The sequence below is a fragment of the Bombina bombina genome, chromosome 3 (assembly GCF_027579735.1).
Source record: "Bombina bombina isolate aBomBom1 chromosome 3, aBomBom1.pri, whole genome shotgun sequence".
Taxonomy (NCBI): domain Eukaryota; kingdom Metazoa; phylum Chordata; class Amphibia; order Anura; family Bombinatoridae; genus Bombina; species Bombina bombina.
Genome location: NC_069501.1, coordinates 192,200,169 through 192,225,931, shown reverse-complemented (window position 1 = coordinate 192,225,931; position 25,763 = coordinate 192,200,169). Strand labels below are relative to the sequence as shown.

Sequence of the window (25,763 nt, the reverse complement as noted above, 5' to 3'; positions counted from 1 at the left end):
AGAAAACGCCACGAACTGGAAATGCTTGTCCAGGAATGCAAACCTTAGGAACCGATGATGTTCCTTGTGGATAGGAATATGTAGATACGCATCCTTGAATCCACCTTGGTCATGAATTGACCTTCCTGGATGGAAGGAAGAAGTGTTCGAATGGTTTCCATCTTGAACGATGGAACCTTGAGAAACTTGTTCAAGATCTTGAGATCTAAGATTGGTCTGAACGTTCCCTCTTTTTTGGGAACTATGAACAGATTGGAGTAGAACCCCATCCCTTGTTCTCCTAATGGAACAGGATGAATCACTCCCATTTTTAGCAGGTCTTCTACCCAATGTAAGAATGCCTGTCTTCTTATGTGGTCTGAAGACAACTGAGACCTGTGGAACCTCCCCCTTGGAGGAAGTCCCTTGAACTCCAGAGAATAACCTTGGGAGACTATTTCTAGCGCCCAAGGATCCAGAACATCTCTTGCCCCAGCCTGAGCGAAGAGAGAGAGTCTGCCCCCCACCAGATCCGGTCCCGGATCGGGGGCCCGCATTTCATGCTGTCTTGGTAGCAGTGGCAGGTTTCCTGGCCTGCTTTCCTTTGTTCCAGCCTTGCATAGGTCTCCAGGCTGGATTGGCTTGAGAAGTATTACCTTCCTGCTTAGAGGACGTAGCCCTTGGGGCTGATCCGTTTCTGCGAAAGGGACGAAACTTAGGTTTATTTTTGGTCTTGAAAAGACCTATCCTGAGGAAGGGCGTGGCCCTTGCCCCCAGTGATATCAGAGATAATCTCTTTCAAGTCAGGGCCAAAGAGTGTTTTCCCCTTGAAAAGAATGTCAAGCAATTTGTTCTTGGAAGACGCATCCGCTGCCCAAGATTTTAACCAAAGCGCTCTGCGCCACAATAGCAAACCCAGAATTTTTTCGCCGCTAACCTAGCCAATTGCAAGGTGGCGTCTAGGGTGAAAGAATTAGCCAATTTAAGAGCACGAATTCTGTCCATAATCTCCTCATAAGAAGAAGAATTACTAATAATCGCCTTTCCTAGCTCATCAAACTAGAAACACGCGGCTGCAGTGACAGGGACAATGCATGCAATTGGTTGTAGAAGGGAACCTTGCTGAACAAACATCTTTAGCAGACCTTCTAATTTTTTATCCATAGGATCTTGGAAAGCACAACTATCTTCTATGGGTATAGTGGCGCGCTTGTGTAGAGTAGAAACCGCCCCCTCGACCTTGTGGACTGTCTGCCATCAGTCCTTTCTGGGGTCGACTATAGGAAAACAATTTTATAAATATGGGGGGAGGTACTAAAGGTATACCGGGCCTGTCCCATTCTTTACTAACAATGTACGCCACCCGCTTGGATATAGGAAAAGCTTCGGGGGGCCCCGGGGCCTCTAAGAACTTTTCCATTTTACATAGTGGTTCTGGAATGACCAGATAATCACAATCATCCAAATTGGATAACACCTCCTTAAGCAGAGCGCGGAGATGTTCCAACTTAAATTTAAAATTAATCACATCAGGTTCAGCTTGTTGAGAAATGTTTCCTGAATCTGAAATTTCTCCCTCAGACAAAACCTCCCTGGCCCCCTCAGACTGGTGTAGGGGCCCTTCAGAAACCATATCATCAGCGTTCTCATGCTCTACAGAATTTTCTAAAACAGAGCAGTCGCGCTTTCGCTGATAAGTGGGCATATTGGCTAAAATGTTTTTGATAGAATTATCCATTACAGCCGTTAAATGTTGCATAGTAAGGAGTATTGGCGCACTAGATGTACTAGGGGCCCCCTGTATGGGCAAGACTGGTGTAGACGAAGTAGGGGATGATGCAGTACCATGCTTACTCCCCTCACTTGAGGAATCATCTTGGGCATCATTTTTACTAAATTTTTTTTATGACATAAAATACATATAGTTAAATGAGAAGGAACCTTGGTTTCCCCACAGTCAGAACACAATCTATCTGGTAGTTCAGACATGTTAAACAGGCATAAACTTGATAACAAAGCACAAAAAACGTTTTAAAATAAAACCGTTACTGTCACTTTAAATTTTAAACTAAACACACTTTATTACTGCAATTGCGAAAAAGTATGAAGGAATTGTTCAAAATTCACCAAAATTTCACCACAGTGTCTTAAAGCCTTAAAAGTATTGCACACCAAATTTGGAAGCTTTAACCCTTAAAATAACGGAACCGGAGCCGTTTTTATATTTAACCCCTTTACAGTCCCTGGAATCTGCTTTGCTGAGACCCAACCAAGCCCAAAGGGGAATACGATACCAAATGATGCCTTCAGAAAGACTTTTCTATGTATCAGAGCTCCACACACATGCAGCTGCATGCCATGCTGTCCTCAAAAACAAGTGCGCCATACCGGCGCGAAAATGAGGCTCTGACTATGATTAGGGAAAGCCCCTAAAGAATAAGGTGTCAAAAACAGTGCCTGCCGATATAATCATATCAAAATACCCAGAATAAATGATTCCTCAAGGCTAAATATGTGTTAATAATGAATCGATTTAGCCCAGAAAAAGTCTACAGTCTTAATAAGCCCTTGTGAAGCCCTTATTTACTATCTTAATAAAAATGGCTTACCGGATCCCATAGGGAAAATGACAGCTTCCAGCATTACATCGTCTTGTTAGAATGTGTCATACCTCAAGCAGTAAGAGACTGCACACTGTTCCCCCAACTGAAGTTAATTGCTCTCAACAGTCCTGTGTGGAACAGCCATGGATTTTAGTTACGGTGCTAAAATCATTTTCCTCATACAAACAGAAATCTTCATCTCTTTTCTGTTTCTGAGTAAATAGTACATACCAGCACTATTTTAAAATAACAAACTCTTGATTGAATAATAAAAACTACAGTTAAACACTAAAAAACTCTAAGCCATCTCCGTGGAGATGTTGCCTGTACAACGGCAAAGAGAATGACTGGGGTAGGCGGAGCCTAGGAGGGATCATGTGACCAGCTTTGCTGGGCTCTTTGCCATTTCCTGTTGGGGAGGAGAATATCCCACAAGTAAGGATGACGCCGTGGACCGGACACACCTATGTTGGAGAAAAATGTCTACCAGTTTTTTAAGCCCTAATGAAGCCCTTTATTCTTATACTAAACTAAGAAAATGGCTTACCGGTTCCCATAGGGAAAATGACAGCTTCCAGCATTACAAAGTCTTGTTAGAAATGTGTCATACCTCAAGCAGCAAAAGTCTGCTCACTGTTTCCCCCAACTGAAGTTAATTCATCTCAACAGTCCTGTGTGGAAACAGCCATCGATTTTAGTAACTGTTGCTAAAATCATTTTCCTCTTACAAACAGAAATCTTCATCTCTTTTCTGTTTCAGAGTAAATAGTACATACCAGCACTATTTTAAAATAACAAACTCTTGATTGAAGAATAAAACTACATTTAAACACCAAAAAAACTCTTAGCCATCTCCGTGGAGATGTTGCCTGTGCAACGGCAAAGAGAATGACTGGGGTAGGCGGAGCCTGGGAGGGACTATATGGCCAGCTTTGCTGGGCTCTTTGCCATTTCCTGTTGGGGAGGAGAATATCCCACAAGTAAGGATGACGCCGTGGACCGGACACACCTATGTTGGAGAAATAATATCTAGATAGGCTCAGGAGCAGCAACGCTATACTGGAAGCTAGTTGATGATTGGTGGCTGCACAAATCCTATTGTTATTGGCTCACCAGATGTGTTCAGCTATCTCCCAGTAATGCATTGCTGCTATTTCAACAAAGGATACCAAAATAATGTAGCAAATTTGATGTGAATTGGAAAGTTGTTTAAAATAGCATACCCTGTCTGAATCATGAGAAAAAAAAGGGTTTATGTCATGTTATGTTTTTGATCAATTTTACCTGCTGGGGCGTATTAAATGGTTTACCAATAGCTATTTCATTATATTTATTTTGTCATTTGAAATAGCCGATTTTGTTTGTTCAACCTATCACCTATACTTTGTATTGAAATTTCCAGTATTGGTAATAGAATATCTATGTAGACAAGAGATAGCAGAAGATATCACACTCTCAGTGGGGGTTTTGCTTATACAGACAGAGCTAAGTTAGCAAAGTCTCTGTGTGTATAGAGAGTGATGAGGTCTGCTCTCCCTCTCTTCAAAGAAAACTCCCCAGCTATTTCATATACAAGAAAAAACCTATAGAAGCAATTTCCATGTTATAGTCTGTAGCTTGTAACAAATCATTGAAAACACATTAAGGAAAAAACACTTTTAGAGTAGAGTACAGTCCCTTTAAAGCAACAGTTTGATTTTGAAGCTAGCATCTGGACCATAGGGACAGTATGTTCTCAAAACAGGAATATCAAAAAAAAAAAAAAAAAAGTTTAATACATTTTAAAATGCACTCCTCAAATCAAAAAGCCTAATGCTGCCGTTACAGATTTGTATTGAGAGGCTGAATACTATTATTTGATCAAATAAAGCATCTTGAGTCTGAGCTGCGCTATATTTATTTTTTAGAAGTAAATTAGAAAGTTTTTTAAAATCGTATTCTCTATCTAAATCATGATAGAAAAACTGTGGGTTTCATATCCCTTTAAATTGTAATGTTTGGGCCAGACTGTCTTTACAGGAATATTACACAGTAAATATAGGCTACATATAATGATGTATTCAAAGCAAAGATTAGACTGAGAATAATATGTAGATGTATTTTTAAAATGATATTGTTTAAATATTGAAGAAATAAGTGTTTTAGTTTCTATAAAGTAAATTAGTTCCGTAAAGTAACGCGTGCTGCCATACTGACACCTGTTTTCTTCTGCTTAGGATAAAGTATGCAAACAAAGGCTGCGTGGAATTTACAATTGTTAAAGTGATTTTATTTAGAAGGTTTTAAAGACCCTTTAACATAGCTATAGTCTATACAGCCACTCTCTCTACAATCCTCTGTCTCTAATTGTCCTCAGCAGAAGAGTTTAGATAAAGGGAAACCTAAGTTTTAACATGGGCACACCCATTACTTTATAAAAACTCAGAGGAATTTGAAAGCCTACAATTTACAGGAAAAAAGGATACAATAAACAGTGAATGTAACTGTGTTAAGTCTTTCAGGCCCATTTATCAAAGGGCTTGCGGACCTGATCCGACACTGCGGATCAGGTCCGCAAGACCTCGCTAAATGCGGAGAGCAATACGCTCTCCGCATTTAACATTGCACCAGCAGCTCACAAGAGCTGCTGGTGCAACGCCGCCCCCTGCTGACTCGCGGCCAATCGGCCGCCAGCAGGGAGCTGTCAATCAACCCGATCGTATTCGATCGGGTTGATGTCCGGCGATTCCTGTCCGCCTGTTCAGAGCAGGCGGACAGGGTTATGGAGCAGCGGTCTTTAGACCGCTGCTTCATAAGTTGTGTTTCTGGCGAGTCTGAAGACTCGCCAGAAACACGGCCCTTCAAGCTCCGTACGGAGCTTGATAAATGGGCCTGTCTGTGTTCTAAAACTATGATAATCTAAGACTGCAACATAAAATAAGGATGCAGATTAAAGGGACAGTCTAGTCCGAAATAAACTTTCATGATTCAGATAGGGCATGTAATTTTAAACAATTTTCATATTTACTTTTATCACCAATTTTGCTTTGTTCTCTTGGTATTCTTAGTTGAAAGCTTAACCTAGGAGGTTCATATGCTAATTTCTTAGACCTTGAAGGCCACCTCTTTTCAGAATCCATTTTAACCGTTTTTCACCTCTAGAGGGTGTTAGTTCGCGTTTTTCATATAGATAACACTGAGCTCATGCACGTGAAGTTATCTGGGAACAGACACTGATTGGCTAAACTGCAAGTCTGTCAAAAGAACTGAAATAAAGGGGCAGTTTGCAGAGGCTTAGATACAAGATAATCACAGAGGTTAAAAGTATATTAATATAACTGTGTTGGTTATGCAAAACTGGGGAATGGGTAATAAAAGGGATTATCTATCTTTTAAAACAATAAAAATTCTGGTGTAGACTGTCCCTTTAAAGAGACATTAATGTTAAAATGTTTAATCATATATAAACAAGCAAAACCGTTTCATTATTGAAAATCTCTTTTTGCAGGGCCCCTTTAAGCCTATTTAACTCCCAAACCAATTAAAACGTCTGCAATGACAAAGATACTGAAATAAAAAAAAAAAACATACTTATAAGTTCCTCTTTACTATCAGTTTCTTGGGCCAGTAGGACATCTCTAAAAATAAAAAGCAAAATCCAAATTAGTGTAGGGTAAGCAAGAGCAGATCTATATTAGCCTCTCTGGTCTGTGCACTCACTTGGCATTGACGAGCATAGTCAGCATTAGGAAGTACATGAAGAAGGGATCCGCCTGCAGTAAGTAACTGTCCCACATTGCCTGAGTAACTTCCACTGAGCAATGATAAGCAAATATGCTCCCGAACTGGAACATAAAAGGTAGAAGTGTACAAATAAGTCATAAAAATACAATATGTCAAAAAGCTGAGACAGACATGGAAATGATGCCTTAAAGGTACGTTCTATTGCAAAAATCACATGCTCTAGTTCATAAAAAAAAATTATTTTGTTTGCATTACTGACTAACTTACTATGGGCCAGATTACGAGTTGAGTGCAAGTCATATTTGCATTAGAATTTTAATTTTAAGTTAAAGGGATATTAAATAATATATAAATGCAAGATATAATGATGTATTCACAAAAAAAAAAGCTCCTCAACAGTTTCTTGATCGTTTTGCGCCTCATCCTCAGCCCTGGCATACTCCTGACACGCAATCTACGCAGATGTCCCCGCACTGCTGAGCGACACTAGAGAAAATCTTGATGTTCAGCTGACTTTCTTCACAACAAGTTTATCTTGAACTACTATAATGTTGGCCTTAACCTCTCAGTGGGATTATTTCTCTACTCTTATCTCCACTCTTTTTTTAAACCCAAACATAATTTATAAAGTTGAAGGACCAGCACATAAATGTCCAGTAGGTTTCAAGGTGGGTGCAACACAATCAGAGCAAAAACTCCTTGCTTCAAATAATCAAGTGTCCAAAGAAATGTTGCACTCTCAGGTGTGGAAAAGTGAAATAAGCTTTATTAGGTAGACAGCAACGTTTCGGGCACCTGCCCATTTGTCGAGCTTGAAACGACTGAATGCGCAATATTTCTTTGGACACCAAACATAATTTATGTAAGCACTTACCTGATAAATTAATTTCTTTCATGGTGGCGAGATTCCACAAGCTTGTTACTGATGGAATATACATATCTACCAGGAGGAGGCAAAGTCCCCCAAACCAAAAAAGCCTATAAATACCCCGCCCACCTCACTCATACCTCAGTTTAAACGTATAGCCAAGAGGTGAGGTGTTTGAGTAAAAGCATAAAAAAAGGGAGGAGCAGGAAAAGAAGTGCTTTATACAACAAAATCATAACCCAAAAAATGGGTGGGCCTCGTGCACTCTTGCCACCATGAAAGAAATGAATTTATTAGGTAAGTTCTTACATAAAACAGAATTTATGCTTACCTGATAAATTTCTTTCTTTTGCGATGTACCGAGTCCACGGATTCATCCTGACTTGTGGGATATTGTCCTTCCTGACAGGAAGTAGCAAAGAGAGCACCACAGCAGAACTGTCTATATAGCTACCCCCTTAACTCCACCCCCCAGTCATTCGACCGAAGGACAAGGAAGAAAAGGAGAAACTATAAGGTGCAGAGGAGACTGAAGTTTACATAAAAAATACTATCTGTCTTAAATAGAACGGGCGGGCCGTGGACTCGGTACATCGCAAAATAAATAAATTTATCAGGTAAGCATAAATTCTGTTTTCTTTTGCAAGATGTACCGAGTCCACGGATTCATCCTAATTTGTGGGATACCAATACCAAAGCTTTAGGACACGGATGAAGGGAGGGACAAGACAGGAACCTAACCGGAAGGCACCACTGTTTGCAAAACCTTTCTCCCAAAAATAGCCTCCGAAGAAGCAAAAGTATCACATTTGTAAAATTTGGAAAACGTATGAAGCGAAGACCAAGTCGCAGCCTTACAAATCTGTTCAACAGAAGCATCATTTTTAAAAGCCCATGTGGAAGCCACCGCTCTAGTGGAGTGAGCAGTAATTCTTTCAGGAGGCTGCTGTCCAGCAGTCTCATAAGCCAAACGGATGATGCTTTTCAGCCAAAAGGAAAGAGTAGTAGTCGTAGCCTTTTGACCTCTACGCTTTCCAGCATAGACAACAAACAAAGAAGATGATTGGTGAAAATCTTTGGTTGCCTGCAAATAAAACTTCAAGGCACGAACCACGTCCAAGTTGTGCAACAGACGGTCCATCTTAGAAGAAGGATTAGGACACAGAGAAGGAACAACAATTTCCTGATTGATATTCCTGTTAGAAACAACCTTAGGGAGGAACCCAGGTTTGGTACGCAAAACCACCTTATCAGCATGGAAAACTTGATAAGGCGAGTCACATTGTAATGCAGATAGTTCAGAAACTCTTTGAGCGGAAGAGATAGCAACTAGAAACAGAACTTTCCAAGATAGAAGCTTAATATCTATGGAATGCATGGGTTCAAACGGAACCCCCTGAAGAACATTAAGAACTAAATTGAGACTCCATGGCGGAGCAACAGGTTTAAACACAGGCTTAATTCTAACTAAAGCCTGACAAAAAGCTCGAACGTCTGGGACATCTGCCAGACGCTTGTGCAACAGAATAGACAAAGCAGATATCTGTCCCTTTAAGGAAATAGCGGACAATCCTTTCTCCAATCCTTCTTGGAGAAAAGACAAAATCCTAGGAATCCTGATCTTACTCCATGAGTAGCCTTTGGATTCACACCAAAAAAGATATTTAAGCCATATCTTATGATAGATCTTCCTGGTGACAGGCTTTCGAGCCTGAATCAAGGTATCTATGACCGACTCAGAGAAACCCCGCTTTGATAAAATCAAGCGTTCAATCTCCAAGCAGTCAGTTGCAGAGAAATTAGATTTGGATGCTTGAATGGACCTTGAATCAAAAGGTCCTGTCTCAGTGGCAGAGTCCATGGTGGCAGAGATGACATGTCCACCAGGTCTGCATACCAAGTCCTGCGTGGCCACGCAGCCGCTATCAAAATCACTGAAGCTCTCTCCTGTTTGATTCTGGCAATCAGACGCGGAAGGAGAGGGAATGGTGGAATCACATAAGCCAGGTTGAACGACCAGGGTACTGCTAGAGCATCTATCAGTACTGCTTGAGGATCCCTTGACCTGGATCCGTAACGAGGAAATTTGGCGTTCTGACGAGACGCCATCAGATCCAATTCTTGTGTGCCCCATAGCTGAACCAGTTGAGCAAACACCTCCGGATGGAGCTCCCACTCCCCCGGATGAAAAGTCTGACGACTTAGAAAATCTGCCTCCCAGTTCTCCACCCCTGGGATATAGATCGCTGATAGATGGCAAGAGTGAGTCTCTGCCCATCGGATTATCCTGGAAACTTCTATCATCGCCAAGGAACTCCTTGCTCCCCCCTGATGACTGATGTAAGCTACAGTCGTGATGTTGTCCGACTGAAACCTGATGAAACCGGCCAAAGCCAGCTGAGGCCACGCCTGAAGAGCATTGAATATCGCTCTTAATTCCAGAATATTTATCGGGAGGAGGGCCTCCTCCTGAGTCCACAAACCCTGTGCTTTCAGGGAATTCCAGACTGCACCCCAGCCAAGTAGGTTGGCGTCCGTCGTCACAATAACCCACGCTGGCCTGCGGAAACACATTCCCCTGGACAGGTGATCCTGTGACAACCACCAAAGAAGAGAGTCTCTGGTCTCTTGATCCAGATTTATCGGAGGAGATAAATCTGCATAATCCCCATTCCACTGTTTGAGCATGCATAGTTGCAGTGGTCTGAGATGCAAGCGAGCAAACGGAACTATGTCCATTGCCGCTACCATAAGTCCAATTACCTCCATACACTGAGCCACTGACGGCCGAGGAATGGAATGAAGAGCTCGGCAGGTGCTTAAAATCTTTGATTTCCTGACGTCCGTCAGAAATATTTTCATGTCCACCGAATCTATCAGAGTTCCCAGGAATGGAACTCTTGTGAGAGGAATTAGAACTCTTTTTCATGTTCACCTTCCGTGTGAGACTTGGCAAGTTGGAAAGTCGACGCTTGAATTAAGATGTCGTCTAGATAAGGCGCCACTGCTATGCCCCTCGGCTTTAGGACCGCCAGAAGGGACCCTAGCCAGAAGCTCCCTCCACCTTAGGGACCGTCTGCCATGAGTCCTTTATGGTGTCGGAAACGGGGAACATTTTCTTAAAAACAGGAGGGGGAGCGAACGGAATACCTGGTCTATCCCACTCCTTAGTAACAATGTCCGAAATCCTCTTAGGGACCGGGAAAAACATCAGTGTAAACAGGAACCTCTAAATATTTGTCCATTTTACACAATTTCTCTGGAACGACAATAGGGTCACAATCATCCAGAGTAGCTAAAACCTCCCTGAGCAATAAACGGAGGTGCTCTAGCTTAAATTTAAATGCCGTCATATCTGAATCTGTCTGAGGGAACATCTTTCCTGAATCAGAAATCTCTCCCTCAGACAGCAAATCCCTCATCCCTACCTCAGAACATTGTGAGGGAATATCGGATACGGCTACTAAAGCGTCAGAAGGCTCAGCATTTGTTCTTAACCCAGAGCTACTGCGCTTCCCTTGCAACCCTGGCAGTTTAGATAAAACCTCTGTGAGGGTAGTATTCATAACTGAAGCCATATCTTGCAAGGTGAAAGAATTAGACGCACTAGAAGTACTTGGCGTCGTTTGTGCGGGCGTAACAGGTTGTGACACTTGGGGAGAACTAGATGGCGAAACCTGATTTCCTTCTGTCTGAGAATCATTTAATGCCAAATTCTTATAAGTCAAAATATGCTGTTTGCAATTTATAGACATATCAGTACAATTGGGACACATTCTTAGAGGCGGTTCCACAATGGCTTCTAAACAAATTGAACAATGAGTTTCCTCAGTGTCAGACATGTTTAACAGGCTAGTAATGAAGCAAGCAAGCTTGGAAAACACTTTAATGAAAAAAACACAATTTGCAAAAACGGTAACTGTACCTTTAAGAGGAAAAAAAGGCATACACAAACTGCAAAACAGGTTAAAATTGCTTCCAAAATTCCGATATTTTAACAGTGTACCCACTAAGCTTTAGAAGGATTGCACCACAAGTAAAAAAGCAATATACCCCCAAATGAAAAAAACGGATTGATAATCGTCTAAAACCGGTTAAAACCCCGTAAAGTACCTTGCCACAGCTCTGCTGTGGCCCTACCTGCCCTTAGGAAGCGATAATATGGGGTTTAAAGCTTCAATTAGTCCCTCAAAAGACTCTCAGGAGAAGTTGCTTGCTGCTTGTAAATGTAGGCCTCGCCCACCTCACTCGATGTTGCTGGGGCCTACACAAAACAAACAAACCCTGCCTGAAAGCCATGTGGGTTATAAACAACCCCAAAGAACCCTCAAGCAAATGTCCCATAAAACAGAAAACGTTACTCCCAGACACAAAAATGTTTGTCCCAAATTCACATAACCTACGGAGTGCCCACAAAAAATTAACCCTTTATGCAAGCTAGTAAAAACCTCTGATAACACTAGGATTACTGCTTCCCCTAATGGGGACACTGTCAGCCTTTCTGAGTTAACACAGTCTCTGCAGAAAATATGACTGAACATACCTCATTGCTGTATAGCAAGAAACCGTTCCTCACACTGAAGTTTTCCTGTACTCCTCAGCTCATGTGGGAACAGCAGTGGACCTTAGTTACAAATGCTAAGATCATCATCTTCCAGGCAGAAATCTTCATCTATGTCCTGCCTGAGAGATAATAGTACAACACCGGTACCATTTAAAAATAACACTTGATTGAAGATAAAATAAAACAGTTTAACACCTCTTCTCTTTACCCTTCCTGCGTAGAGCCAGCAAAGAGAATGGCTGGGGGGTGGAGTTAAGGGGGGAGCTATATAGACAGCTCTGCTGTGGTGCTCTCTTTGCTACTTCCTGTCAGGAAGGACAATATCCCACAAGTTAGGATGAATCCGTGGACTTGGTACATCTTGCAAAAGAAATTATGTTGTCTTTCATATAGATGGCAAGAGTCCTTGAGCTTGTTACTGATGGGATATAATACCCAAGATGTGGAAGTCCACAAGTAACAAAAATAAAGGGAGGGATAAAATAAAAACAGCTATTTTCACTGAGAAATTAAATCCAAAAGTAATGTCTTTTTTTAATTTTTCAAAAAAAACAAAATAAGCACTAGAATCAAACTGAGACAGCTGTCTGAAGAACCTTTCTACCAAAAGCTGCTTCGGAAGAAGCAAAAATATCAAAAAGATAGAATTTAGTAAAGGTATGCAAGGAAGACCAAGTGGACGCTTTTTAAATTTGATCAACTGAAGCTTCATTCTTAAAAGCCCAAGATGTGGCAACTGATCTTGAAGAAGGAGCTGTAATTCTCTGAGGCAGAGACTGGCTGCCCCCAAATAAGTTTTGTGAATTACAAGTTTTAACCAAGAAGCTAATGAAATGGAAGACGCTTTCTGACCTTTTCTAGAACCAGATAAAAGAACAAACAGACTAGACGTTTGTCTGAAATCCTTCGTAGCATCTACATAGTATTTTAAAGCTCTTACTTCATCAAAAGAGTGTAAAGATTCTTCAAGAGTAGATTTAGGATTAGGACCCAAAGAAGAAACAATTTCCTTATTAATGTTATTAGAATTCACAAGTTTAGGTAAAAAATTGAAAGAAGTCTGAAAAACAGCTTTATCTTGACGGAAAATCAGATAAGGAGACTCACAAGAGAGAGCAGACAATTCAGAGACTTTTCTAGCAGAAGAGATAGCCAAGAGAAACAACACTTTCCAAGAAAGTAGTTTAATGTCCAAAGAACGCATAGGCTCAAAAGGAGGAGCCTGAAGTATCTTTAATACCATATTTAGACTACAATGAGGATAGATTTAATAACAGGTTTAATATGAATTAAAGGGACACTAAACTCAAATTTTTTCTTTAATGATTCAGGTAGAGCATGCTATTTTAAGCAACTTTCTAATTTACTTCTATTATCAATTTTTCTTTGTTCTCTTGCTATCTTTATTTAAAAAGCTGCAATTTAAAGCTTAAGAGCCGGCCCATTTTTGGTTGAGAACCTGGGTTATGCTTCCTTTTTGGGTTGCTAAATGTAGCCACTAATAAAAAAGCGCTATCCAGGGTTCTGAACCTAAAATGGGCTGTCTCCTAAGCTTTAAATTCTTGCTTTTTAAATAAAGATAGCAAGAGAACGAAGAAAAATTGACAGTAGAAGTAAATTAGAAAGTTGTTTAAAATTGCATGCTCTATCTTAATCATTAAATAAAAAAATTGGGTTTGGTATCCCTTTAAAGCCTGAACAAAACAGTGAATATCAGGAAGATTAGCAATCTTTCTGTGAAACAAAAAGGAAAGAGCAGAGATTTATCCTTTCAAAGAATTGGCAGACAAACCTTTATCCAAACCATCCTGAAGAAACTTAAGAATAATCATGAAATATAAGTTTTCCAAATCTTATGGCAAATCTTCAGATAAACCTCAAGATTTTGTCACCCACTTTAACAACTATATATATTCCATCAGAAATAAAATCTCCACTCCCTAAACCGTTTGTAAATGTTCAAAACCCACAAAGCCTCAAAGTCAGCTCTTTTGCCCCTGTTACTAAGAAAGAAGTTTCTGCCCTTATTTCAAACCTCACACACATTGTCAATCTCTGCCTCAGCACTGGTATATATTTATCTCATCCCTCAAACATCAACAAGTCACACCTATCCTCAAAAAACCTTTCGATCCCACATCTCCAACTACTCCCCTTTTTTCCCTACTCGCCCTTGTCTCAACTTCTGGAAAGGCTTGTATATACACATTTATCACATTCCCACATTAAACTCCCTCAGTGATCCATTGCAATCAATATTTTGCCCTCAACACTCCACAGAGACAGCAATCATTAAGGTTACTAATTACCTAATTACAGCAAAGTCAAAATGCCACTTCTCTCTGTTAAACCTTCTTGGTCCTTCTGCAGCCTTTAATACTGTTGACCACCCTCTCTTGCTCCAAACCCTCCAATCATTTGGTATCTGTGACACAGCCCTCTCTTTGTTCCCCTCCTACCTGTCTAACCAAACCTTTAGTGTACCCTTCTGTGGCACATCCTCTGCCCTTTTACCACGTTCTGTTGGGGTACAAAAAGGCTCTGTCCTTGGTCCCCTTCACTTCTCAAATTAAACATTATCCTTAGGTTCCTTAATAAAGTTCCACGGGTTTCAATAGAATTTGTATGCTGATGAAATCCCCTTCCTCAATAACTTGTATTAGGTCTAATATTTCAGCCTGGATGTCCTCTCACTTCTTAAACCTAAATCAATTAAAAACCGAGCTCCTTATTTTCCCTCTTCTCCAAAATCTCCATCCCCAACTTTCTTTAACTGCTGATCATAAGATCGTTACCCAAACCCCCCCATGCCCAATGTCTTGGCATCACACCTGACTCAGATATTTCTTTCATATCCTACAGTACGTCTTCGGCCAATTTCTGCCGTTTCCACCTTAAAAACATCTCCAAAATTTGCATCCTCACACAAAACGCCACAAAGATTTTAATCCACTCTTCATTTTTCAAAGTCTGCAACCTTTCAGATCATGTCCACTTATAGCTATCTCTTTCACAGAACATACACATCTCCCATACTTTTGAATTATCTATAATAAAGAAACACCATTCTTCAATGAATGTAAAGGATACCTAAAATACAATGGACAACACAATTGCTGGAGCTCATTGTATAGTTACCCAGTGGAGTGCATAGTGGTCAGGGGTAATCTTCTTTGTGTCTAGAAAAGAACAAAGCTCAGGCTCATGGTATTGCAGCAGTAGCCGGAATAAGTGAAATGGTTTTCCTTTCTTTTTACAATCCCTAAACAGAAAACAATGAAATAAAATTAAAGTGCAGGGGAACACATTTTACACATTATCAAAACAAAATATTTTCCACTGTAGCAGAAATTGACAACTTCCTAACACATGGGGCTGCAGATCAATATTCTGAAGCAAAATATAAATTCATGGCTATTAACCATGTGATTATAATATATTTTCCAAAAATCCCTAGGGCAGAGGCTCAGATTTAGGTAAGCTAGCAGGGTACCCTCTATCTGCTGTTCTCCCTCCCAGAGGGTGGTTTTGAAGTCTAGCTACCTTGCATGCCCACCCAACTTTTTTACAGGGGTCACAAAAACTGAAATGGAGAGTCCACAACGTCATTCTAATTACTAGTGAGATATTCAACTCCTGGATAGCAGAAGGAGGCAAAGAGCACCCTAGGAGAGCTGTTAAATGTCACTTCCCTTACCCATAAACCCCAGTCATTTGGCCGAAGGGAAATGGAAAAAGATGATAACACAAAAAGGTATAGAGGTGCCTGAGGTTTACACCAAAAAACTATCAATTTAAATAATGTGGGGTCATGGACTCTCCATGCCTGAAAAGAAAGAAATTTATCATCAGGTAAGCATAAATTTTGTTTTCTTTCCTAAGGCATGGAGAGTCCACAACGTCATTCTAATTACTAGCTGGAACCAATACTCAAGCTAGAGGACACAGAATGAAAGGGAGGTAGAACAAGACAGGTAGACCTAAACAGAAGGCACCACCACTTGAAGAACTTTTCTCCCAAAAGAAGCATCAGCAAAAGTAGCCGCCTTGCAAATCTGCTCCACAGACGCTTCATTTTTGAAAGCCCAGGAAGAAGATACAGCCCTAGTGGAATGAGCCGTAATTCTCCCAGGAGGCTGCTGACCAGCTGTCTCATAAGCCAACCTGATAACACTTCTCAACCAGAGAGAAAGGGTAGTTACGCTTGCCAGAGAAAACAACAAAAAGGGCTGAAGATTGTTGAAAGTCTTTAGTTGCTTGAAGATAGAACTTTAGAGCACGCACCACATCCAGATTATGCAGAAGACATTCCTTTTGCGAAGAAGGATTGGGACAAAAAGGAGGAACAACGACTTCCTGATTTATATTGCGATCCGACACTACCTTAGGGAGAAATCCCAGCTTAGTGCGAAGGACCTCCTTATCTGCATTAAAAATAAGGTAAGGTGTAAAGGCATGTACATACTGAGTTATAATCAAAGATTGTAAATTATAATAGATCAATGCTTTCATGTTGTCTGAAATGTACCTTGTATACCTTGTTTTATGTATTCCTCAATAAAAATTACTTTAAAAAAAAAAAAAAATAAGGTAAGGTGAATCACATTGCAGAGCCAAAAGTTCAGAAACTCTGCAAGCAGAAGAAATAGCAAGAAGAAACAAAACCTTCCAAGATAACATTTAATATCAACAGAATGCATCGGCTCAAACGGAGTCTGCTGCAAAACTTTAAGAACAAGAATTAAACTCTGAGGAGGAGCAACAGGTTTAAACACAGGCCAGAACAAAAAATTGGACATCTGGCAGATCTGCCAGATGCTTGTGCAAAAGAATAGAAAGAGCAGAAATCTTGTTAGGGAATCCAGATCTATCTTCTGCAAGAGATCCGAGTGGTCTCCGTTCCATTGACTAAGCATGCATAGTTGGAGAGGTCTCAGATGGAACCGAGCAAAAGGAATGATGTCCATGGAAGCAACCATCAGACCAATTACCTCCATGCATTGAGCTACCGATGGACAAAAAGTAGACTGAAGGGAAAGGCATGAAGCAAGAATTTTGGATTTTCTGACCTCTGTCAGAAAAATCTTCATGAACAGGGAATCTATGCTAGTCCCTAAGAAACAAACTTGTAGTTGGAACAAGGGAACTCTTTTCCAGATTCACTTTCCATCCGTGGGAATGTAGAAAAGACAACAACATCTCTGTATGAGATTCTGCTATTTGAAAAGATGACGCAGAACCAAGATGTCGTCTAGGTAAGGCACTACTACAATCCCCTGAGATCGACAGGTGCCGGGATTTGCGTCCTGTGACGCATACGACGTAGGCGTCTGCGGTTGCGGCCAGACACGCTGTTGTACACAGGTGTGCTGCTAGAGAGCGGGGAAGCCAAGGAGGTGCTGCGGCTTGGAAGCTACAGGTCCCGAGCCTACCCCCAAAAGACAGAGTGCCAAGCTGCGGAAAGTCGCTACGCCTGCAGAGTTTGACGACGACAATCACTCTTGGCTGGAGCATTCGGCTTGAGTATAGCCGCGGAGAGCAGCGGCAGTGACGTCGTACAAGTGCCTACAGATCTTCTGCACTTGGTCCGGTAACCCATTTATGGCCTAACTTGTCTATTGGCCATGGACATCTTACTTGTTTTCACACTCCATATATCGTCAGAGTATAAATACTTGCAGTGCTCTAGTGGATAAATTTACATTGCTTGTTGGGTATATCTAGTCTGGCTATTCTTTATTATTGTATGTTGGAGGGTGAAAAAAGCTAGACCAGATAAAGAGTAAAACTTTGCTGAGGGGTGTTGTTAAATTGCCGCCCCTGTGAGCTAGCTACATAAGTCCCTCATACTAAAAAGGGAAAGATTAGCCAGTGAAGCAACCTGATTAAGCTGGCACGTATTGGAGTCTCATAAGACAGTGATTTATTACATATTATTGGCTGTATGGCTACTTGAAAAGTACAGGGCCTAAAAAGTCTGGTCTAACTGGTTAGGGTGAAGATTGGATGTGATAAGGCTTGGGCAGGTATCATAGCTCCCTGTATGCAGATACTATTCGGTCAATTGTCCTTTTGGCACGAGTAAGTCCCTTATAGTGTAACCAGTGAAGCGCCCTCGAGAGTATCATATTGGTGCTATACTTACCCTCTGTATTTGGGAGCTTCCTATTGATCCTTTTGCTGGACATTGCAAATATTGCAGGCCTATATAACAAACTGTTTCAATCAAAGGTTTTAAGACGCCTCTCCCTGTACACTTTAATGGTCCCCGCAGGACAGCAAGGCTGAACAAAAATAAAAAAGTCTCTATTTGGCGCAAAAGTGTTGTCAGATCTCAAAAGGACTGTACAGCTGTTTTCTTTTGTTGTTTTTCCTATTGCTGGTCACTGCTGAATGAAGCATGGAGTATTACAAAAGTGAAAATCTGAAGCTAATTAGCTGAATACCCTTCTGCTGTATAATAACTTGTTGCTCTGGGAATTTTTCATGATTTTTTAAGATCATACCTGTCTAATATCTAACAGCATATAGGTGTAAATACATTCTGTTTTGTTTTTAAGTGATGTAAAAGCAGTACGGTGTCTATTGCAAAATCCATTATTTTGTGTTCGCTAAGCTATTTTTTGCTATAATTTTATTTGCTGAAGGGGGGAAAAAGGGGTAGAGAGGAAAAGGGGATTTGACTGCACTGTATTGCATTTTTTTTTTCTTTCTTTCCACAAGCACTAGGTCAATTTTGAAGAGGTTAAAACGCAGGGGCCCAGGCCTTCTGCAAAATGTTCATTTAAGGTCGAGACTAATATGCACCGTATAATTTAAAATATTCACTTTTGTTTGCTCACATTTGTTGAAAAGGATTTTTTTTTTTTTTTTTTTCTTTTTTTTTGGGTTTCATTTGTAGACACGAACATACAATAAAAAGACACAGAGAAATTATAGGTTTAGATACAACTTAGTTACACAAGTATTCACAGGACTTGATTAGTCCTCTGGTATTCACATGGAGAAATTTGTACACACCGTCAGAGCCAAATCCCCAGGCATGGCGCCCAAAAAAGATAAAAAGAGTAAAATAGGTGTTGTTTTGCAAGAGAGTATCAGCGAAGAAAATCTTAACACAAAGATGGATACAGATTCACAATCCTTAGTCAAGGCTATTTGTGATGCAATGACCCCTCAGTTTGAGCAGATTCGTCAGGATGTTTTATCACTTACTAATGAGATTCATGTATTTAATAACAGAATTGAAGCTGTTGAGTCACGGATTTCAGACATAGAAGACAGAATGAATATTACAGAACAGGATACAAGTGTATATAGGACCTCACTTAAAAAGTTACAAGACAGGGTAGATGATCTTGAGGATAGATCGAGAAGGAATAACCTTAGAATTTTAGGTATTCCAGAAACAACTGATTATTCAGATCTTAATAAATTTATGACAGAGAAATTACCAGTGTTATTAGAAATGTCCGGGCTCAAACGTCAGCTGATAGTTGAGAGAGTACATCGAATAGGTCAGGAAAAATTTAGAGCAGATGGGGAAAAAATGCCGCACCCTATAATTGCTAAAATGCTGAATTTTCAAGATAAAGTCGAAATATTAAATGCATATCGCAAAAAGAAAGAGGTCTTGCTAGAGGGTGCTAAAGTACTTATGTTTCAAGATTATTCGGCCGAAACTACGAGTCGGCGAAAGGGTATGGCCCCATTATGCACCCGTATTATACAGAAGGAGTATGAAGCCTTTTTACTATATCCAGCTAGGATTAAGGTACTTAAAGAGAACTCAGCAATAATATTAAATACGCAACAGGAAGCAATCAAATTTTTAGAAGAAGGGAAATAGGCTGGAGGTGCTCTGTAGAATCACTCTAAGATTAGGGCTTGATAATGGAACGTATGTATGTTTTTTGGTTTTTTAAAAGAAAGGAAAGTGTTTATATGTTTTTTTTTTTTTTTTCTCCTCTTCACTTTCTTCTCCCCACTGTCTGCCCACCGGTGGAATATATTTATCTCCTGCTTAATGGTATTAAACTATTTAGCTCTCTTTCACGATGGATATGGCAGATAAAGCAAATATAGAGTTAATATCATGGAATGTTAGAGGTATTACATCGCCAATTAAAAGGAAAATGATTGTGAAGAACCTGAAGAAGTTTAGATGTAATATAGCATTTTTGCAGGAAACATATATAGTACAAAATGAAGCAAACAAATTAAGAACAGGCTGGGTGGGGGAAGTAATTGCGTCAGCAGGGGTAACTAGAAAACGAGGTGTCGCAATTTTGCTGCACAAAGATCTTGAGTATAAGATAACCCATACGGAGATAGATGTGGACGGCAGATATATAATTTTACAGATGGAGATAAGATGTCAAAACTATGTATTCTGTAATCTTTATGGCCCTAATAATAATATACGCGAATTTTGGGATAAAATTCAGGTGAAACTAGCTCAGTTCATTGAAAGTAAATTGATAGTTGCAGGTGACTTTAATTTGATTGCGCAATATCCACTGGACAGATGGCCCTGTAAAGGGAAACGCAGCTGTAAAGATAAACAGGATATAACTCTCTTTAGAAAGTTTAGGAACGCCCTTAATTTAAAAGACATTTGGCGCATTAAAAATCCTGAGCTGAAAGGCTTCACTTGTAAATCTAACACCTTTAAAACCCTTTCTCGCATAGATTATATTCTGATTAATGAAAGATTGATGGCGTCTGCTGAAGCAGAGATCCGGGATATCATTATTTCAGATCATGCCCCAATCTCGCTGACGCTACCAGTAGCCTTGCATCAGAAAAAAAGCCCAGTATACTCTTTTCCCAAGTTTTTATATGCAAATAGTGGATTCAGAATTTGGTTAACTGATTCATGGAGGAAGTTTGCACATTATAATGCACAGTCAGTCTCAAGTCCGGAGACCTACTGGGAGGCGGCAAAGGCGGTTTTAAGAGGAGAAATAAAAGCCTACCTCCATAAATTATGGAAAAAAAACTATAAACGTGATTTACAGCTATCTAATCAGTTGGCTAATGCCTTCAATGCATATACTCAAGAGGCTTCTCCGATTAACTGGCAGAGATATACCTCGGCTAAAAAAGAGAGGGAGATTTTCCTCCAACAAAAATCGGCAAGTGAAATTAAAAGGACTAATGCACGGATGTACAAATATGGTGGCAAGATTGGGAGAAATCTAGCCAATTTGGTTAAACAAAGTCGTGGCTCTAATTACATTTTGGCTATCTCTAATAACGATAGAAGGGTTACTGACGGTTCCGAAATTAGGGCAGAATTCTTGGAATATTATAAACAGCTTTTTCTTCCAAGAGAAAGCAATGAAAATAATAAAAAGGCTTTTTGGAATATGTTTAAGGTACCCTGCTTAGATAGAGAAACTGCTAAAGTCATGAGTAATCCAATCGCAAAAGAGGAAGTCATACAGGCTATAAAAGAGTGTCGCCTGGGCAAAGCAGCAGGCCCTGATACACTCCCGGCAGAGTTTTATAAAATTTTGTCAGCACAGATTGTTGACCCCTTGCAGGATTTGTTTAATGCGTACTATCAGCAAGGACATCCAATTTCGGTGAATTTTAGTGCCTCATTGATTGTTCTGGTCCCGAAAAAGGGCAAGAATGTGGAAAAACTTGATTCGTATCGCCCAATTTCATTGCTTAACACGGATTACAAGTTATTAACAAGTATTTTTGCGGCCAGATTACAGAAAGTCCTGGTTGACCTGATTCATGCAGATCAAACAGGCTTCCTAAAGGGTAAATCTTCCTTTATGAATCTACGGAAATGTCTTCTGACTGTTGAATATATCAACACTAGAAAGAAGCTTAACAAACTTGATGGAGGATAAAGCTATTATCGCATTGGATGCTGAAAAAGCTTTTGATGCCATCAGCTGGGAACATCTTGCCTTCACCTTAGACCAATTTGGCTTTAAAGGCCCTTTTCTATCTTTTGTACAAGCCCTTTATGATAAACCTAGATCGGCATTAATAGTTAATGGGGAATGTACAGAATATTTTCAATTATTTCGGGGAACCCGTCAAGGCTGCCCTCTGTCGCCCCTATTGTTCAATCTGAGTATTGAACCACTAGCGATTGCCCTTCGGAGCTCAATTAAGGGGATAAAAGTGTGCGACATGAATACTCAAATATCTTTATACGCTGATGATCTTTTAGTATTTCTCTCTAATACTCGGCAGGAGGTACCAGTACTCTTGCATTTGCTTGAAAGTTTTGGATCCTTTTCGGGATACACAATAAATTAAAAAAAAATCGGAAATGTTATGGTTAAATCAGACTCGTGACTCTCATGTCGCAATACCGTTTCAGGAAGTTAAATATATTAGGTATTTAGGTATTTCTATATCTGCTTGCCGGAGCACTGGTACAGGGCAAATTTCTTGGCAGTCATTAATAAGATCATGGAGGATATGAGAAAACAGAATTTATGTTTACCTGATAAATTACTTTCTCCAACGGTGTGTCCGGTCCACGGCGTCATCCTTACTTGTGGGATATTCTCTTCCCCAACAGGAAATGGCAAAGAGCCCAGCAAAGCTGGTCACATGATCCCTCCTAGGCTCCGCCTACCCCAGTCATTCGACCGACGTTAAGGAGGAATATTTGCATAGGAGAAACCATATGGTACCGTGGTGACTGTAGTTAAAGAAAATAAATTATCAGACCTGATTAAAAAAACCAGGGCGGGCCGTGGACCGGACACACCGTTGGAGAAAGTAATTTATCAGGTAAACATAAATTCTGTTTTCTCCAACATAGGTGTGTCCGGTCCACGGCGTCATCCTTACTTGTGGGAACCAATACCAAAGCTTTAGGACACGGATGAAGGGAGGGAGCAAATCAGGTCACCTAAATGGAAGGCACCACGGCTTGCAAAACCTTTCTCCCAAAAATAGCCTCAGAAGAAGCAAAAGTATCAAACTTGTAAAATTTGGTAAAAGTGTGCAGTGAAGACCAAGTCGCTGCCCTACATATCTGATCAACAGAAGCCTCGTTCTTGAAGGCCCATGTGGAAGCCACAGCCCTAGTGGAATGAGCTGTGATTCTTTCGGGAGGCTGCCGTCCGGCAGTCTCGTAAGCCAATCTGATGATGCTTTTAATCCAAAAAGAGAGAGAGGTAGAAGTTGCTTTTTGACCTCTCCTTTTACCTGAATAAACAACAAACAAGGAAGATGTTTGTCTAAAATCCTTTGTAGCATCTAAATAGAATTTTAGAGCGCGAACAACATCCAAATTGTGCAACAAACGTTCCTTCTTTGAAACTGGTTTCGGACACAGAGAAGGTACGATAATCTCCTGGTTAATGTTTTTGTTAGAAACAACTTTTGGAAGAAAACCAGGTTTAATACGTAAAACCACCTTATCTGCATGGAACACCAGATAAGGAGGAGAACACTGCAGAGCAGATAATTCTGAAACTCTTCTAGCAGAAGAAATTGCAACTAAAAACAAAACTTTCCAAGATAATAACTTAATATCAACGGAATGCAAGGGTTCAAACGGAACCCCCTGAAGAACTGAAAGAACTAAATTGAGACTCCAAGGAGGAGTCAAAGGTTTGTAAATAGGCTTAATTCTAACCAGAGCCTGAACAAAGGCTTGAACATCTGGCACAGCGGCCAGCTTTTTGTGAAGTAACACAGACAAGGCAGAAATCTGTCCCTTCAGGGAACTTGCAGATAATCCTTTTTCCAATCCTTCTTGAAGGAAGGATAGAATCCTAGGAATCCTAACCTTGTCCCAAGGGAATCCTTTAGATTCACACCAACAGATATATTTTTTCCAAATTTTGTGGTAAATCTTTCTAGTTACAGGCTTTCTGGCCTGAACAAGAGTATCGATAACAGAATCTGAGAATCCTCGCTTCGATAAGATCAAGCGTTCAATCTCCAAGCAGTCAGCTGGAGTGAAACCAGATTCGGATGTTCGAACGGACCCTGAACAAGAAGGTCTCGTCTCAAAGGTAGCTTCCAAGGAGGAGCCGATGACATATTCACCAGATCTGCGTACCAAGTCCTGCGTGGCCACGCAGGAGCTATCAAGATCACCGACGCCCTCTCCTGATTGATCCTGGCTACCAGCCTGGGGATGAGAGGAAACGGCGGGAACACATAAGCTAGTTTGAAGGTCCAAGGTGCTACTAGTGCATCCACTAGAGCCGCCGTGGGATCCCTGGATCTGGACCCGTAGCAAGGAACTTTGAAGTTCTGACGAGAGGCCATCAGATCCATGTCTGGAATGCCCCACAGCTGAGTGACTTGGGCAAAGATTTCCGGATGGAGTTCCCACTCCCCCGGATGCAATGTCTGACGACTCAGAAAATCCGCTTCCCAATTTTCCACTCCTGGGATGTGGATAGCAGACAGGTGGCAGGAGTGAGACTCCGCCCATAGAATGATTTTGGTCACTTCTTCCATCGCCAGGGAACTCCTTGTTCCCCCCTGATGGTTGATGTACGCAACAGTTGTCATGTTGTCTGATTGAAACCGTATGAACTTGGCCCTCGCTAGCTGAGGCCAAGCCTTGAGAGCATTGAATATCGCTCTCAGTTCCAGAATATTTATCGGTAGAAGAGATTCTTCCCGAGACCAAAGACCCTGAGCTTTCAGGGATCCCCAGACCGCGCCCCAGCCCATCAGACTGGCGTCGGTCGTGACAATGACCCACTCTGGTCTGCGGAATGTCATCCCTCGTGACAGGTTGTCCAGGGACAGCCACCAACGGAGTGAGTCTCTGGTCCTCTGATTTACTTGTATCTTCGGAGACAAGTCTGTATAGTCCCCATTCCACTGACTGAGCATGCACAGTTGTAATGGTCTTAGATGAATGCGTGCAAAAGGAACTATGTCCATTGCCGCTACCATCAACCCGATCACTTCCATGCACTGAGCTATGGAAGGAAGAGGAACGGAATGGAGTATCCGACAAGAGTCTAGAAGTTTTGTTTTTCTGGCCTCTGTCAGAAAAATCCTCATTTCTAAGGAGTCTATTATTGTTCCCAAGAAGGGAACCCTTGTTGACGGAGATAGAGAACTCTTTTCCACGATCACTTTCCATCCGTGAGATCTGAGAAAGGCCAGGACAATGTCCGTGTGAGCCTTTGCTTGAGGAAGGGACGACGCTTGAATCAGAATGTCGTCCAAGTAAGGTACTACAGCAATGCCCCTTGGTCTTAGCACAGCTAGAAGGGACCCTAGTACCTTTGTGAAAATCCTTGGAGCAGTGGCTAATCCGAAAGGAAGCGCCACGAACTGGTAATGTTTGTCCAGGAATGCGAACCTCAGGAACCGATGATGTTCCTTGTGGATAGGAATATGTAGATACGCATCCTTTAAATCCACCGTGGTCATGAATTGACCTTCCTGGATGGAAGGAAGAATAGTTCGAATGGTTTCCATCTTGAACGATGGAACCTTGAGAAACTTGTTTAAGATCTTGAGATCTAAGATTGGTCTGAACGTTCCCTCTTTTTTGGGAACTATAAACAGATTGGAGTAGAACCCCATCCCTTGTTCTCTTAATGGAACGGGATGAATCACTCCCATTTTTAACAGGTCTTCTACACAATGTAAGAATGCCTGTCTTTTTATGTGGTCTGAAGACAACTGAGACCTGTGGAACCTCCCCCTTGGGGGAAGTCCCTTGAATTCCAGAAGATAACCTTGGGAGACTATTTCTAGCGCCCAAGGATCCAGAACATCTCTTGCCCAAGCCTGAGCGAAGAGAGAGAGTCTGCCCCCCACCAGATCCGGTCCCGGATCGGGGGCTAACATTTCATGCTGTCTTGGTAGCAGTGGCAGGTTTCTTGGCCTGCTTTCCCTTGTTCCAGCCTTGCATTGGTCTCCAAGCTGGCTTGGCTTGAGAAGTATTACCCTCTTGCTTAGAGGACGTAGCACTTTGGGCTGGTCCGTTTCTACGAAAGGGACGAAAATTAGGTTTATTTTTTGCCTTGAAAGGCCGATCCTGAGGAAGGGCGTGGCCCTT

General features: G+C 41.1%; 1 protein-coding gene across 2 annotated transcripts in view; it reads right to left on the bottom strand.

Moving 5' to 3' along the window:
• Positions 1-25,763, bottom strand: part of TBC1D23 (TBC1 domain family member 23) — a 203,832-nt gene that overhangs the window by 83,929 nt on the left and 94,140 nt on the right. For both annotated transcript variants that reach the window (XM_053706057.1, XM_053706058.1), the window contains exons 5-7: positions 14,876-14,999; positions 6,282-6,406; positions 6,153-6,199 (exon numbers count right to left, since the gene is read on the bottom strand). In XM_053706057.1, coding sequence (XP_053562032.1) covers positions 6,153-6,199; positions 6,282-6,406; positions 14,876-14,999 — 296 coding nt within the window. The remainder of the gene's footprint in view (positions 1-6,152; positions 6,200-6,281; positions 6,407-14,875; positions 15,000-25,763) is intronic.